Below are 14,922 nucleotides of genomic sequence, written 5' to 3' on the forward strand. Positions count from 1 at the left end.
AGTTTCATGTTAGCTTTTTAGTCCATTCAAACTCAGTTGGATAGATTAAGCATGCTATTTATGTGCTAAAACATGCTAGGCTAATAATGTGCTAAACATGAACTCAATGTGTGCAAAACATGCTTGAAATGTGATAAGCATCCCAGTCACACTAGTAATTAGCTAAACATGCTAGTTTCATGTTAGCTTTTTAGTCCATTCAAAATCAGTTGGATCCATTACACATGCTATTAATGTGCTAAAACATGCTAGGCTAACAATGTGTTAAACATGAAATCAATGTGTGATAAACATGCTCGTTATATGATAAACATCCTAGTCACACCCTAATAATGTGCGAAATTTGCTAGTCACATGCTAGCTTCTTGCTATCTTATTTCGTCCATACAAAATTAGCCAGATTGTTATGTATTAAACCTGGTTTGAATGTGCTAAACATGCCAGGAAAGCAATGTTAATCATGCTATACAGTTGGCGTATTACATGCTAATAACATGCTGACAATGTGTTAAAGTGTGCTTGCAACATACTGAAACACAAGCCATGTATATAAATATGCTGGACACATGTTAGCAATTAGCATGATTACATTTGCAGTTAATTTCAAATGAATTGAAATGGTTGCATTGCTGGGGAAAACAATGCGTGGTTCACTACAGCACATCATCTGATTGAATGTGACACATATGTGTTTACTGTAAACAAGCTTTATACGTCCTAATGCAATAGAAGGCAGTTATAAAAGCCCTCTGCGCTTGCTTGTTCCTCTGTAGCATGTGCAGCCATGCAAGTTTAACGTCGCATTGAATGTGACAGCAAACTGTGAGCTGTGTATAAAAAATTGATGAACTAAGAAATTCTGCATGAACGTGGCTGGATATAAAAAAAAACAGACTTTTACAACCAGCACTGCTGATCAATTGTGTGATGTGGCATGCAAATTGCAAAAACTGTTTGCTCTGGAAAAATTCTCATGCATGTAAAATGAGAAACGCTGAATATTGTGAGTGTGTGTGTGTGTGTGGTTCACTTAATCAGTGGTCTTTACCTGTGAGTTTCTCCAGCTCCACCAGCGTGTCCTGGTACTCCTTGATGATCTGCTCGTAGCGAGAGATCACGTCTTTCCGCAGGTTGTGCCAGTGTGGAGAAAGCTCTCCCAGATCCTTCAGCTCCTGTATCCTACAGCACACACACACAAACAAAAATCTATCATTATTTCGTTGGAATGACTTGGAATCAGACATCCAAACTCACCCAAATTAAGCTTCCTGTGAGGGGGTGAAAAATATGGATATGTACCCCTGTATACATTTTTGGAGATCACGAAATACATCCCAGGGGGTGTGTTTTTTTTTTTTTGCAGTTTTTGTTTCCGCAAATCCACCAGAGTCCGCTGTGTATGCTTTTTCAGATCTCAAATTTCTCTCGCGAGTGCTATTCGTGCCTGCTGTTCTCCTGTAAATCCACCAGAGGCCGCTGTCGACTGACTGACTGACTGACTGATACAGCCACTCACCCCCTTCCCTAAACCCAACCAGTAGTGTTTTCAAAAGCACCGATTGACCCAATCTCCCACTTCCCTAAACCAAACCAATAGTCTTTTCAAAATCAATCCAGAAAAAGCAAAGCCCTCGCTTGATTTTTACCACGTTTTCAGATCTTACCACATTCCGCCAGCATACATGGCGAGCTACAGGGCAAACTGGTACAGGCAGAAAAGCCATCAACATGGAGGTAGATGGTCAGCTGGTAGCGCAAAAAGAAACAGAAGCCATCGGTGATGTCATATCCCCCCGTAGCGTTCGATTTAATAATGAAATGCAGCCACACGTAGCTCTGGCAACATAATTCACGATCTCCAGAAATGTATATGGGGGTATGTTTTCACAATGAGCCTGTGTTGATTTTAACTCATCTATAACAAATTGCCTATATATGCTGGAAAAGTGTTACAAACTAAAACATATTAGCCACGTTTGCAATGTCTAATACAACATTTAGCAATATGTTAATCAATATTAGTAGCATGTTAACACAATGTGTAGAACAATTATACATTGTACAAAATGCTGGCTTCCACATAATTCCTTCTTGTTGTCCCAACACAATTCTTACCACTTTTACAAACTTAAGTAAAACAGAAATGTAAGAAAAAAATGTAATTTTTTCAAGTAAACTTAAAAAAAATACTTATAAAATCATTTTGATCCTGAAATATAGTACATTTAAGGTTGAAATCAGAATTATTAGCCCCCCTGTTTATTGTTTCCCCAATTTCTGTTTAACGGAGAGAAGACTTTTTCAACACATTTCTAAACATAATAGTTTTAATAACTCATTTCTAATAACTGATTTATTTTATCTTTGCCATGATGACAGTAAATAATATTTTACTAGATATTTTTCAAGACATTTCTATACAGCTTAAAGTGACATTTAAAGGCTTAACTAGGTTCATTAGGTTAACTAGGCAGGTTAGGGTAATTAGGCAAGTTATAAAATGTTTTTAAAAAAATTTAAATCTGCTTTTATTTTAGCCGAAACAAAACAAAGACTTTCTCCAGAAGAAAAAATATTATCAGACATACTGTGAAAATGTCCTTGCTCTGTTAAACATCCTTTGGGAAATATAAAAAAAATAATATCAAATGAAAAGGGGGGCTAATAATTCTGACTTCAACTGTATATCCATTCTTAGGGCACATTCACACAGAATACGTTGTTACATCTGATGCAGAGCTTGGGAATGGTTTTAAAAAATGCCGCCTCCACCATTAACGGCTGTGTCTCATTTCAGGGGCTGCATCTTTCGAAGGATGCAGGCTTCAAAGGTGAGTCCTTCGAAGTCCACACAGGCCGAACTGAGGATTTTGATCTAGCCTACAGAGGACAGATCTCGTCACCTAGCAACCATAGCATGCTGTTATTAAGCGCTAATAAAATTTATAACGACTTTTTCCCCAAAGTGATTTTAAATATTATTTTAAGTGATCTGAAGGCAAAGCAAGATCTACAAAAGCTGGAAATATATTTCCTTTGGTCCATACATGTACACATAAAAATGTAAACTGTCAATAAAATCACTCTTTACTAAGACATATCATACTCTTTTTGTTTATTAACATGTGTTTAGATTTCCAATTAAAATAAACCTAATTCATACATTTAATACGGAGTTTTCTTTTTAAAAACATCCTGTCGTTATCACCGTGAATCACAATGAATCTTGGGACGGGCTGCAAAGGATCCACCGGTTGTGTCCTTCATTACCTGGGAAACGAAGGACACATTTAGAGGCTGCATTTCAAGGAGCCTTCAATTTTTTTGAAATGAGACAGCCTTCGTCGTGCCGCGATGACACAGCCCCTTCGAATGCATCCTTCAGAGGATGCAGCCTCTGAAAAGAGACACGGCTAACATCAAATAAAACATGCCAACGTTGTCCAGTGGCGGTTCTAGACCAGAGTAACTAGGGTAGGATCCACTTGTACTTTTAGGGGGCATACTTTAACATACATCACAAAATACTTAAACAAGTATTCAAAGTCATTTCTTTTTATACATCACTTTGCAGTCTTCATAAACAAGATAATTAAATAATTTAAACTCAAAATAGTCTTCCATGTTAATTTATTTAACAAGTAACTTTGTATTGTAGGATAACACATTTCTAACATTCATGTACATCAAGGCACATTTTTGCACCTGTAAACTTTAACAGACACAGTTGAAGTCCATTTATTTCAATTAATGTTTTCCAAGTGATCTTTAACAAAACAAAGGACATTTTCACCGTATTTCCTACAAAACAAAAATAATTTGTCTGGAGTCATAATAGGTATTATTACTTATAGTTTATTTCTTGAAGAAAAAGCAGTTTTAAATAAAAAAAAAAATACTGTATATTTTTTGATTGTCTACACAACAAACCAGTTATACAATAACTTGCCTAATTACTCCAACGTTCCTAGTTAACATAAGTCTTTAAATTGCACTTTAATCTGAATCAAAGACTAGAACACTTAAAGGCTTGTCAGTATACAACTATTGTTGCATTGCAAAATAACTCGTGAAATATTATGCACTGACTGTCACCATGAGAAAAATAAAAAAAGTAGTTATTAGAAATGAGTTAAATTATAATGTTTAAAAACGTGTTGTATATAAATCAAGTGTTTGAAGACTCGTGCTTTATGTCTCTACTGAATCAAAAATGAATGAAGGCAAACCTAAACGAGTTGAATATTACTTTGACATGAGCGTGACTGAAAACTAAACTTTATCAATGTCTTACATCTGTTCTCTTCTACTTGCCAACTGTTAGTAAATTCAAGACTGCATTTCCGAGCGTAAAACTATGTACACTCAATTTCTGATTAATAATAGTCTATGCAGAGCCGAGGACTTCCTCTAATTAAAGCGTTAAAATCGCTATTGAAAACAGAAGTCTAATATAATCAACAGTGGACATTTTGCTAGTTTTTCACAACATGAACATGACTCAATCTTTTTATTAGCTGTGTCAATTTGGGGGTTAACTTCTGGCGAATGTGGGGAACTGATGCTGACAGACAGAGCGAGTGCGTGCAAAAGCACCGAGAGAGAGTGCGCGTGAAAGTAGAGAGAGCGAGTGTGCGCGACACTAAGAGCGCACGAGAGAGGCCTCAGTCATATCTCCGCAGTCTGCCACCGATGGCTGATCCCGCTTCTCTATTGGCCCGTTTCCACTGAGTGGTACAGTACGGTTTGGTGCGCTTTTATGGCCGTTTCCACTGTCAAAAAGCGTACCGAACCGTACCGTACCACTTTTTCGGCACCCTTTCGAAAGGGTACCAAACATGAGAAAGGGTACCCAAAGGCGGAGCCACACGCACAGCTGAACGCTATTGGTTTACAGAGATACTTCATTCGCTTACGCAACAAGCCAGAATGAAAACAAAAAACCCGCCATGTTTGAAAAACACAGCGAGAGATTATAGCGGAATTATAAATACATATAATTACGAGCCATGGTCGATCTGGGCTCAAACAAACCTTGTCGTCGTCTTGATAAACAGCCACAAATCCAAGAAGAAGAGCAGATTTACCCTGTGCCCCGTAGTTTTTTACGAGCCAGTCTGAGGCGCAAGCGGTTTCGCTTTCTTGCTAGCGCTCGCGCGCGTCTAACATTACATCTGAAATAACAAACTTCATGAGCTGATGATAATAACCTGCGCTTGATTATTGACGTGCTTTTGAAACCCGATCCTGTCAGACACTGACAAACGCGAGAGTGAAGCGTGAAGAAACAAAGGAGAAGCCGGAAAAAAGGAGCACATTAAATACGGGCGAAATGTCTACTTTATGTAGTTCTTCTGTAGTTGGTAACATAACAGAGACTGTAAGGGGCTGTATGTGTTTATATATGTTCATTTATTTAGTTATTTAATATAATTACAGACGTTACAGTAGGCTGTTCCGCACTGTCATTGATCTGCAGTTATAATCAACTCATGTTCATTGAAAAGTTAGTAATAAACATTTCTACACAAGTATTTTATTTATGAAGCATCTGTTTTGTGAGAAGTGCTTCTCATATGATATGTGAGTGACCTGTACAGCTTTATTGTAGACATTTCCTCGAGCTAGAATGACGTCGACTGAAACTTTCTGTCATACACCACGCCCACCAAAAGGGTACCCTTGTTAGTGGAAACGCAAGCCTGATGAAGGTGACCCGTACCAAACCGAACCGTACCGTACCGTACCAGTCAGTGGAAACGAGCCATATGGCGTTTGGCACAAAAAATACACGTCCAAATTTAGGGTGGCCAAGCTTGTTGAGACGGGGGCACACCCGCACACATCCAGCCCCCACCCCCGAGAACCGCCACTGACGTCGTCATGCCAACTTGCTATTGTAAACACAAGCTTGCAATACTTGCCCCGCCTCTAAGTTCTGATTGGTCCACTGCTTTGTAACTGACATTGATGAGCGCCACTGTGTGTAAAAGGTTAAAACTTTTTTTTTGAAACCCAAGACTGAGAGCAAAGCAGTTTTATATGTGGAAATACCTGGAGAAGTAGCACAATGAAAGAAAAAACATGTTCTGTTTTTCCAGACAAATACAAGCCCATATATACATGTCAGACCTCAGACAGCAAATGTTATGCTTACCCCAATGTTGCATATTGCTTTATTTAATTAGGATTATAAATGATGTTTGCATTTTTAATTATGTTCAGGATGCAGTCGGGTGAACAAAAGCAGGTGAAATTGACACTGCGTATAATTGGACTTTAAGTTTTGTGCTAGTAATATTTTCCGCTCACCAAGCCTGTATTCACTTGATTGGCGATTCTGTAAAACAGTGAAATGTTATTGCCATTTAAAACAGCTATTTTCTTTTGTAATATATATTTTAAAATATCTTTTATTCGTCATGGAGATCTAATAACCTGACCTGGTGTTTAAATACACAGCATTATCCGTTTCGAAATAGCTGCGATTCCCTATCATTTCTGTTGAAACTGGAATATATTTTCAGGTTGTCTGATGAATGGAAAGTTTAAAAGAGCAGCATTTATTTGAAATAAAAATCTGTGGTACCATCATAAATGTTTCTATTGTCACTTTTGATCATTTTAATACTTTCTTGCTGAATATAAGTATTCATTAAACATTTTAATTAAAAAACGACCTGTAATTATGCACATTAAAAGCAATTACGAAGAACAGGACTAATCTCTTTACAAAAGCATTCATTATTTTGTGCTTGGTGATGCTTTTGTCACAAAAACAGCACAATTTGGCTTTTATGAAGTATTTTGGATTACTTAAAACACATCTGAACCTGCTCTTATCTTGAACAGAGTAGAAACAGTAATCTCCCTTTTCTGCTCACTCCTTTCCTTTTCTCCAGCTCTTGTCACCTTTGCCTTCTTTTGAAGATGCTAATCACATAGCTGAAATTATTATTAAAGTATCACAGAGACTTTGAATTTACATGAAAATTAATCATTGTTCCCTTTGGAAAGTCCCTCCACAATTAAAGATTCCTGAGCCTTTTATTAACGAGACTTGGCTCTGTTAGTCTGCAAGAAGAGATAAGAGCCCGTAACCAATGTAAAGCTGGTGAAGAGGCAGACCTCATATGACAAAATGAAAGACACAACATCACTCCAGCACACCGTAGCCATGTTTCCATCCACCTATTTTTGTTTTATCAAGAAAAAAAAATCCTTAATCAGGGTGTCTGTGGGGTCTTAAAAAGTATTAAAAGTTGATAAATCCATTTAGAGAAATTTAAAGCCCTTAAAAGTCTTGTACGAGTATTAAATTGCTATTTTACAAGGTATTTTGGATTATACAATGCCTAGTTGAGTGCTAAAGTTTGCCTGAATTTAATCTGCAATTATTAGGGCGCTGTGTAGTTTATGAAATTTGACATCAGGCTGCGTTGTTTTCTGCAGTAACCAAGGCAACACCATTATTCCTGCTGCTCTATAGGCGCCACCTGTTGGAAGAGAGTGAATTAGGATTTATATTCAGTATATGAATCAAGAAACTGTTGTGTACATACAAAACTCACTGAAACGAACTAAAATTATAGCAAAAAGTCCTTCGTTTTCATCTTTGTAAATAAATGTATTTAATACATACTGTACGCCTTTTAGAAGTAAATCTATTTACTTTGAGGTGCCAGATGGGTCAAACACCTGGCAGCGCGGAGTCTGTAATCCTAATGCTGCCATTGGCCAGATTACAGCTGAACATGACAGCAACACGGTGACAGCATTAAATACCAGCCAAGCAGAGAATAAAAAGCATTCATTTAACACATGACCGATAATGGGTTTTATTTCTGTATTAGTGATTGCGATCGCGAAGGAATCATTCTTTTTAACTAGATCTTCTAAGTGAACCGGTCGAACTAGTTCACCAAATCGAACTGAATCATTTGAAACGATTCACGTCTCCAGTAAGCACTCTTATCCACAAACTACTTACTTTTTAACATGCCTGATACTTCCATCTGGCTCCAAATAAACCAATATATACTGAGTTATTCAGTTATTAGAACAGTACACTGAGTTTAGATTTGAGAAGCGGTGAACCGATAATTCTGCACTTACGTGATTCAGTGAGCCAAACACAAACAGTACATGACAGTCTGCTGTGACTGAACTAAACTTGAACAACTGCAGCGCGGGTAAACCGAGATGTTCTGGCAAAACGTAAGTCTATTTCATAACAGAAAGTCGTAATGGAATTTAAATAAGTGAATCGTGCTTCAGTTGGTTTGCAAAACGTAATTGTTCAGATCATGGCAACACAGGCTCATTCTGAAAACGTAGCCCTGCATTTCATGGCAGCATTTCATTTTTTTAAACGAACGCACGGGGCGGTGGGACGCCGTTCCTTCTCATGCTTACCAGCTGACGGCTTACTTCCGTATGGACAGCATTCCGGCTGCAACCAGTTTGTCCTGTTAGCGCGCCATGTATGTCCGCGGACTTGAGACGCAGAGGAGTCAACCACGACGACGGTGTTCGAGTCTGATGAGGAACGCTTCCAAAAAGCAGGTAACACAAAAACAGAATTCAAAAAATACAAACAAGTTAATAGCAACGTGAGAACGTGGTAAAATCTGAAAACGTGGTAAAAAATCAGACGAGGGCTTTTCTTTTTTTGGATTGCTTTTGAAACGTGTTGGTTGGGTTTAGGGAAGTGGGTGGACGAGTCAATCCATTGCTCACTCAGTCTGTCAAAAAGTCAATCAATAGCAGCCTCTGGTGGGTTTACACGAGAACAACAGGCGTGAATGGCACTCGCGAGAGAAATTTGAGATCTGAAAAAGCATACACAGAGGTCTCTTGTGGATTCGCGAAAACAAAAACTGCAGAAAAATGTGCCGCCAGGACATAATTCGCATTTTCAGAATGAGCCTGGGTTGGATCATGGTGATGTTTTCACTAACTGAAATGATGATTGCTGGATTTTGATATGTTGAGTCCAAACATGGGAAGATTGTCACAAAAGATCCAGTTCGCGTTAAAGATCCCAACTTCCCCTCACTAATGTGTATCTGACCTCAGAAGCAGCCTTGCACACATATTGTACTTAGGCCCGCTATCTTGTGGGCTGTCTTATTTGAATTTGAGGATTGGTAGATGATAGTGGTGTATTAGTGGTCATGTGTCCTCTGAATACATGTTTCAAAAAATTTATCTTTGGATGAGTTTTTATTATACAATATTTATTCTGATGATTTTGAATCTTGCACCAAACAAATATCCTTATTAACTAGGGATACAACAATACAGTTAGCCTATGGTACAATACATACCTCGGTTTTTTAACACGGTTTTCGTTTTGCTTTGGTTCTGATGGCTTGACATTTTTTTTGTTGTTCTATGCTTAGGCAATAGGAACAGTAAGAGGTTAAGGAGAAAAATACTAAAACTATTTATTGCAATACACCTTTGTTTTAATTAAAAGTCAAAAAAGTATACTAGTTCCTAGTGTATTGTATAAAAAACACTGAAATCTCAGCTGCTGGTAGCCTTTGTACAAACTGGGGAACAGATCAATTCCAGCATTTTGAAAATAACCACATGTGAAGTTAATAAACATAAATTGACCATTTCAATTAAACATATTTGTACTTCAGTAAACATAAATAAACCATCTTAATTATCTTGGAGCTGAAAAAAGTGCGAGACGGTAGTCTGTAACTCGGATCGAGTGCTTTTCTAAGATGACAAAAGCCCAATCTCCAATCACCGAAAATGGCTGGAAATCTTTAGCAATGAACATTCCCACTGCCTTTAATATTTTTATGCGTGTCTCAGAACCAATTGGGTATGTTTGCTGGAAGGATTCAGCGAGGGATTGTTGTTTTTTGGAGGACTGCATTACCTTCTCTTCTATCCTGCCTTCATTCAGTGATATTGCTGAGTGATGGCGCCGCAAATGTGCAGTCATGGTTATACGTGTAAAACAATGCCTGCACACAGTCACTTTTTGTTCACAGTTTTTTCTATCTTTGGCATTATACTCATTGGCAAAGCCGAAATGTCCTCACACTGCATATTTGAAAGACGCTGACGCTTCCTCGTACTGTTGCCTCACTTCACCGCCTCTCGCCATGTTAAAGTGTGGAATGATGGTTAAGCGCCCCCTGACTTTAGAACACAGTGATTGAATATTTACTCAAGGGGAGTTTCCTCATCTCAGCTCATAGACGTACAGGCACACAAAATCAGTCAATTCGGGGAGATATAAAATGCACATTAATTATTTAAACGCAAAACCGAAAAAAACGCAATTCACAAGCGCGTACTGAACCACGGATGTCGTACCGAAAGGTTCAATATTATATTGAGAATTGTGGCATCTCTATTATTTACAAAAAAACTAAAACTAAAACTAAAACTAACACTAAAACTAATTAAAAACTAAAACTGGATTCATTTGAAAACAAAAAGTCAAAACGAAATAAAAATTAAAACTAATGAAAAATCCATAACTATTATAACCATAATATGAACAATGTTTTAGTTGAGCTCAGTTATGTTTCATGAAGCATCATTTCACAAAACAACTGATTGTTTTTACATAATAATTTTTTTAATTATTAAATATATTTTAAATATATTGTCAGTTTACACTAATATAGGCCTATGCTGAATCTTTGTGTGGATCAAGATGAAAGTGCTGGCAGAAGATAAAAAGTCACATGCTCATTAAAAAAACTAAATCTGGTTTCTAATATTCTAAAATATGGAATCGGCCAATTTGCTAGTAAAAAATTGCAGTCGGCCACAAAAATCAAGATCAATGCATCAGTGTCTTTATAGTTGAATATGTTGGATTGTATTAAATGGGGCTCTAAAGTTTTAATCATTCGTCTAATTATTATTATTTGTATTTCTCTCATTCATGAACTTTTCATAGGGGTAAATAATTATTGTATTGATAAGGAGTTATAACAAGCTAAGAGTCTTTAGTTGTGCTTTCTTACAATCAGTATTTCCTAAATATACTGTAAGTTGAAATGTTGCCAATGTTACCGGTTTAAACCAAAAGGTCTTAAAAGGTATTGAATTTCATCCTCTGATTCATGACCATGTAATGGAACCATGAAGATGTACATACTTTTTTTATGCACATAAGAACATGATAAACTTTTATCCAATAAGAAAAATGCACATAAACTATGATGGAAAAACATTTTCAGAATAAATTCCAGCTATATGCATCAAAATAGTCAGAAATGGGTGCAATGGGACAGTATTAACAGTGTAAACACTTTGTAAAACATGTGAAATGTTGTTTTTGGTCTTTCTGAAATCCCTCAGCCAAAGTCTGTCTTCACATTGGTTCAGTATTATTATTACTATATTATTTATTTTTACCTCCAGAACTGTCTCATGCCTACAAAAGACTCCACTTATGTTGGTCATATTGTTAATATTAAGATGAATAATAATTTCATGCAAGTTAATCCACTGAAAAAAAGAGTTTTGGTAATTAACAATAAAAGTCTGAGCATTTGCTTCTGCATTTGGAGTGGTGGTCCCTCTGTTGATGTCAACCCAAGAGTTTCCATAGCAACTGCATATTAATACCCACTCTTACTGTTATGAGGGAATGATGCGCAAAATGTAAGCCCCACCCCCTATTCAATATTCCATTTCAGTTGAAAGTACATCAACAAACTGAAATAAAAGTCTCTGCAACTTCCAGTTCACTCAGACTTTAACCTTTATGGGATATTGCAGTTTTGTGCATAAGATTAATGAGCATTTTTGGATGGAAACATAGGAGTCAAGCACAAAAAAAAGTGTCCAGCATGGCATGTAAAGAGAACACCTATTCATAAATGCTGTCAATGGGATCAATGAGTGAATTTGGTTGCATAAATAGTTTGTGGTTCCATTTGAAAGTTTTAGAAATTGAAATGAGAGAAATTGTGGCTTTTAGTCCATGTTTCTTGATTTTTTGAGAACATATCACAATCCCAATTCAAAACTTCCTTCATGGTAAAAAATAAAAATAAAGGAGTAGAAAATACACAGCTAAGCAGCTCGTTTTGTACTTACTGGATGTCAGAAAAGCTTGTAAAGTTGAGTTGAAGCATATTTTTAACAATATCCCTCATCAGGTGAGTCAAGTCTTAGTATTTAGAAGAGTATATATTCGAGAGCACCGGGTGTTTGATGAATTGATCTGAGCGCAGTGCAGGTTTTAGACAGCAGATTTGTTGTTGTTGTTATTGATGGATAAAGCAAGCTACATCAGACCCGACAGTGAACCTGCAGATCACAAGTTACTGCCGCAAAGTGCTCATTTCACATGTTTTCATAGAAGCCTTAAAGTCACACTGGGAAAAAATGTTCAGCCAGAGTGTCAAATGCTTTTGAAAACCTAAAATATGCCATTAATTCAGCCGTTCTTGCTTCCATTGATGTTTAAAACGCTCAACATCTGAAATGGTGCTGCAGAACATGATCGTCAGGTTTTGATCATGTCTGCTCCAGCTGTCATTACGAAAAATTAGCATTTCCAATGCAAAGTAGAGGTTTGCTATAGTGCTCTCGGGCTTTTGAATGTTGTATGTTGAGTGGAAACAGTAGGCTATCAACTGCATGAGTAAAGCTTGATGACAAACTTTGATGTTGGCTTGTCAAAACCTCGTCTGGAAGTTTAAAGTAACTTTTTATAGCTTGAAGTTGAAAAGCTTTATCGAGAAAAGTCGTTCAACACATTGCTATTATGTTTTACCATGTTGCTAGCATGTTAAATATGTTACTAGCATTTTAAAAATGTATGAACAGTTTTTTTTTTACAATACTTTAACCTAATTTAGAAAGTTAGTCAGGTTTCAACTTATTTTTTTTAAGATAAACAGATTTTACCTGGATTTTTAAGTCAGCTTAATTGATGCAAGTTAAAATTACTTGTAAAGTTAAATTGGTTTAACTTAAAAATTGAAGTGAGTGACGTTTTTTTAACAGAGAATCATTACTTGAGTGGTTTAGTAGGACAAATGGCTAATAAGTGCAGGTTATTTCACGATTTCCTCTGCAGCCATCTCTCCGAGGCCTCTGCAATCATCCATTCTGCTCTCGTTCTCATTGTCAAACAATGCTTATCTAAGGAAAATAGCTGAAAAGAAATTGTTATTCCTTCATGCCGAGCCGGAGCTGTTAAAAGTCTGAGAAGACCGTCTGCCAAAGTTGTGGAGCCACTTAAAAAAAAAGCCATCATATCTACCATCTTGTTTTGTTCAAAAGCTCCGACTCGAATTGTAATGTCGCTTTATCAGAATGTGCTTTGGGTGGAGCGCCGGCGATAATAAAAAAGAGATTTGTAGAGGAAAGAGCGCATGCGGAGAGGAAGCCGAGGAAACTTCTGTTTCATATTTTATTGGGGTTTGGGTGGAAGAAAGACACAGTGATAAAGAGTGCAGCTGAAACAATAGATCTAGCAGAGGGATTGGAGTTAAAAAAACACAACCCTTTTTATTTTTTCTAGAGATGAGAACGCAGGAATTATGTGTAGATGTTGGTACGGAGGGCCAAAGCTTCATTTCATGGTGCGTTACAGCCAGCGTTCATTTTAAAATCACCGGAGGCTTTGTGTCTGAAATGTGAAAGGAATAGTAATTAACAGCAGCTACAGTGGCTTCAGATGCAGGACACCGGCAGTAATGTGGACACCGGCTTCAACTATCAGTATTCTGGTTGCTTAAAGGGACCGTTCACCCAAAAATGAATATTTTCTCAGCATTTACTCACACTCAAATGGCTCTAAACTTTATATGATTTCATGTTGAATGCAAAAAACACAATTTTCTGAAGAACGTTGGAAAAAAGCAGCCATTGACATCCTTAGTAGGAACCAAAAGTAATATTCAATTCAGTTCACGTTTATTTCTATGTAGATTGTGTCAAAGCAGCTCAACATAGAAGTTCTAGTAAGATGAAACTGTCTCAGTACAGTTCTCAGAGTTGAAGTTCAGTTCAGTTCAGTGTGGTTTAAATTCACTGCTGAGAGTTCAAACACTGAAGAGCAAATCCATCGATGCGCAGCTCTACAAGTCCCAAATCAAGCCAGCCAGTAGAGACAAAACAAAGGGAACAAAACTTCACCAATTAACGAAAGTGAAGGAAAAAGCCTCGAGAGAAACCAGGCTCCGTTGGGCATGACCATTCGTCCTCTGGCCAAACTTCTTGTGCAGAGAAGTCAATGTCTGTTTTTTTATTCAACATTTTTTTGTATATCTCTGTGTTCAACAGATGAAAGAAACTCAGCTTTGCAACAAGTGGAAGATGATGAAATGATGCTACAATGTTCGTTTGGTTCATTTTTAATATATGTTTGGCTATATTGAGAGTGATATGAATAAATGCTGTTGTTGATTCTTCATTTTCTGGTTATTCTAGAGTGTTAATATTGCAGAGAGCAGAAAGAAAACATCATTATGATTTTATAAAGTAATACACTGGGGGTCAAAAGTTGAAAAAAATATATATTAAATTATGAAAGCGATTCTTTTGCTCTTCAAGGCAGAATCAGACTGATGAAAAACACATCTGAAAAAACATACTATTATTACATCTTAGAACTCATTCATTCATTCTTTTTCTTTTCAGCTTAGTCCATTTATTAATCAGGGAATCGCCAACTTATCCAGCATATGTTTTATGCAGAGGATGTATTTACAGCCGCAACACAACACTGGGAAACACCTGTACACTCTTGTATTCACAAACACTACAACACCTATAGACTGTGGGAGGAAACCGGAGCACCTGAAGGAAACCCATGTCAACACTGGGAGAACATGCAAACTACACAGAAATGCCAACTGAGGGCTCGAACCAGAGACCTTCTTGCTGTGAGGCAATCGTGCTATCCACTGCACCACCGTG

General features: G+C 37.1%; 1 protein-coding gene across 4 annotated transcripts in view; it reads right to left on the minus strand.

The window, feature by feature from the left end:
* inpp4b (inositol polyphosphate-4-phosphatase type II B) overlaps positions 1-14,922 on the minus strand; it is a 333,119-nt gene that overhangs the window by 135,908 nt on the left and 182,289 nt on the right. For all 4 annotated transcript variants that reach the window (XM_056456463.1, XM_056456462.1, XM_056456465.1 and 1 more), the window contains one exon: positions 1,049-1,179. In XM_056456463.1, the coding sequence (XP_056312438.1) occupies positions 1,049-1,179 (131 nt within the window). The remainder of the gene's footprint in view (positions 1-1,048; positions 1,180-14,922) is intronic.

This window comes from Danio aesculapii, chromosome 1 (genome assembly GCF_903798145.1).
Source record: "Danio aesculapii chromosome 1, fDanAes4.1, whole genome shotgun sequence".
Taxonomy (NCBI): Eukaryota; Metazoa; Chordata; class Actinopteri; order Cypriniformes; family Danionidae; genus Danio; species Danio aesculapii.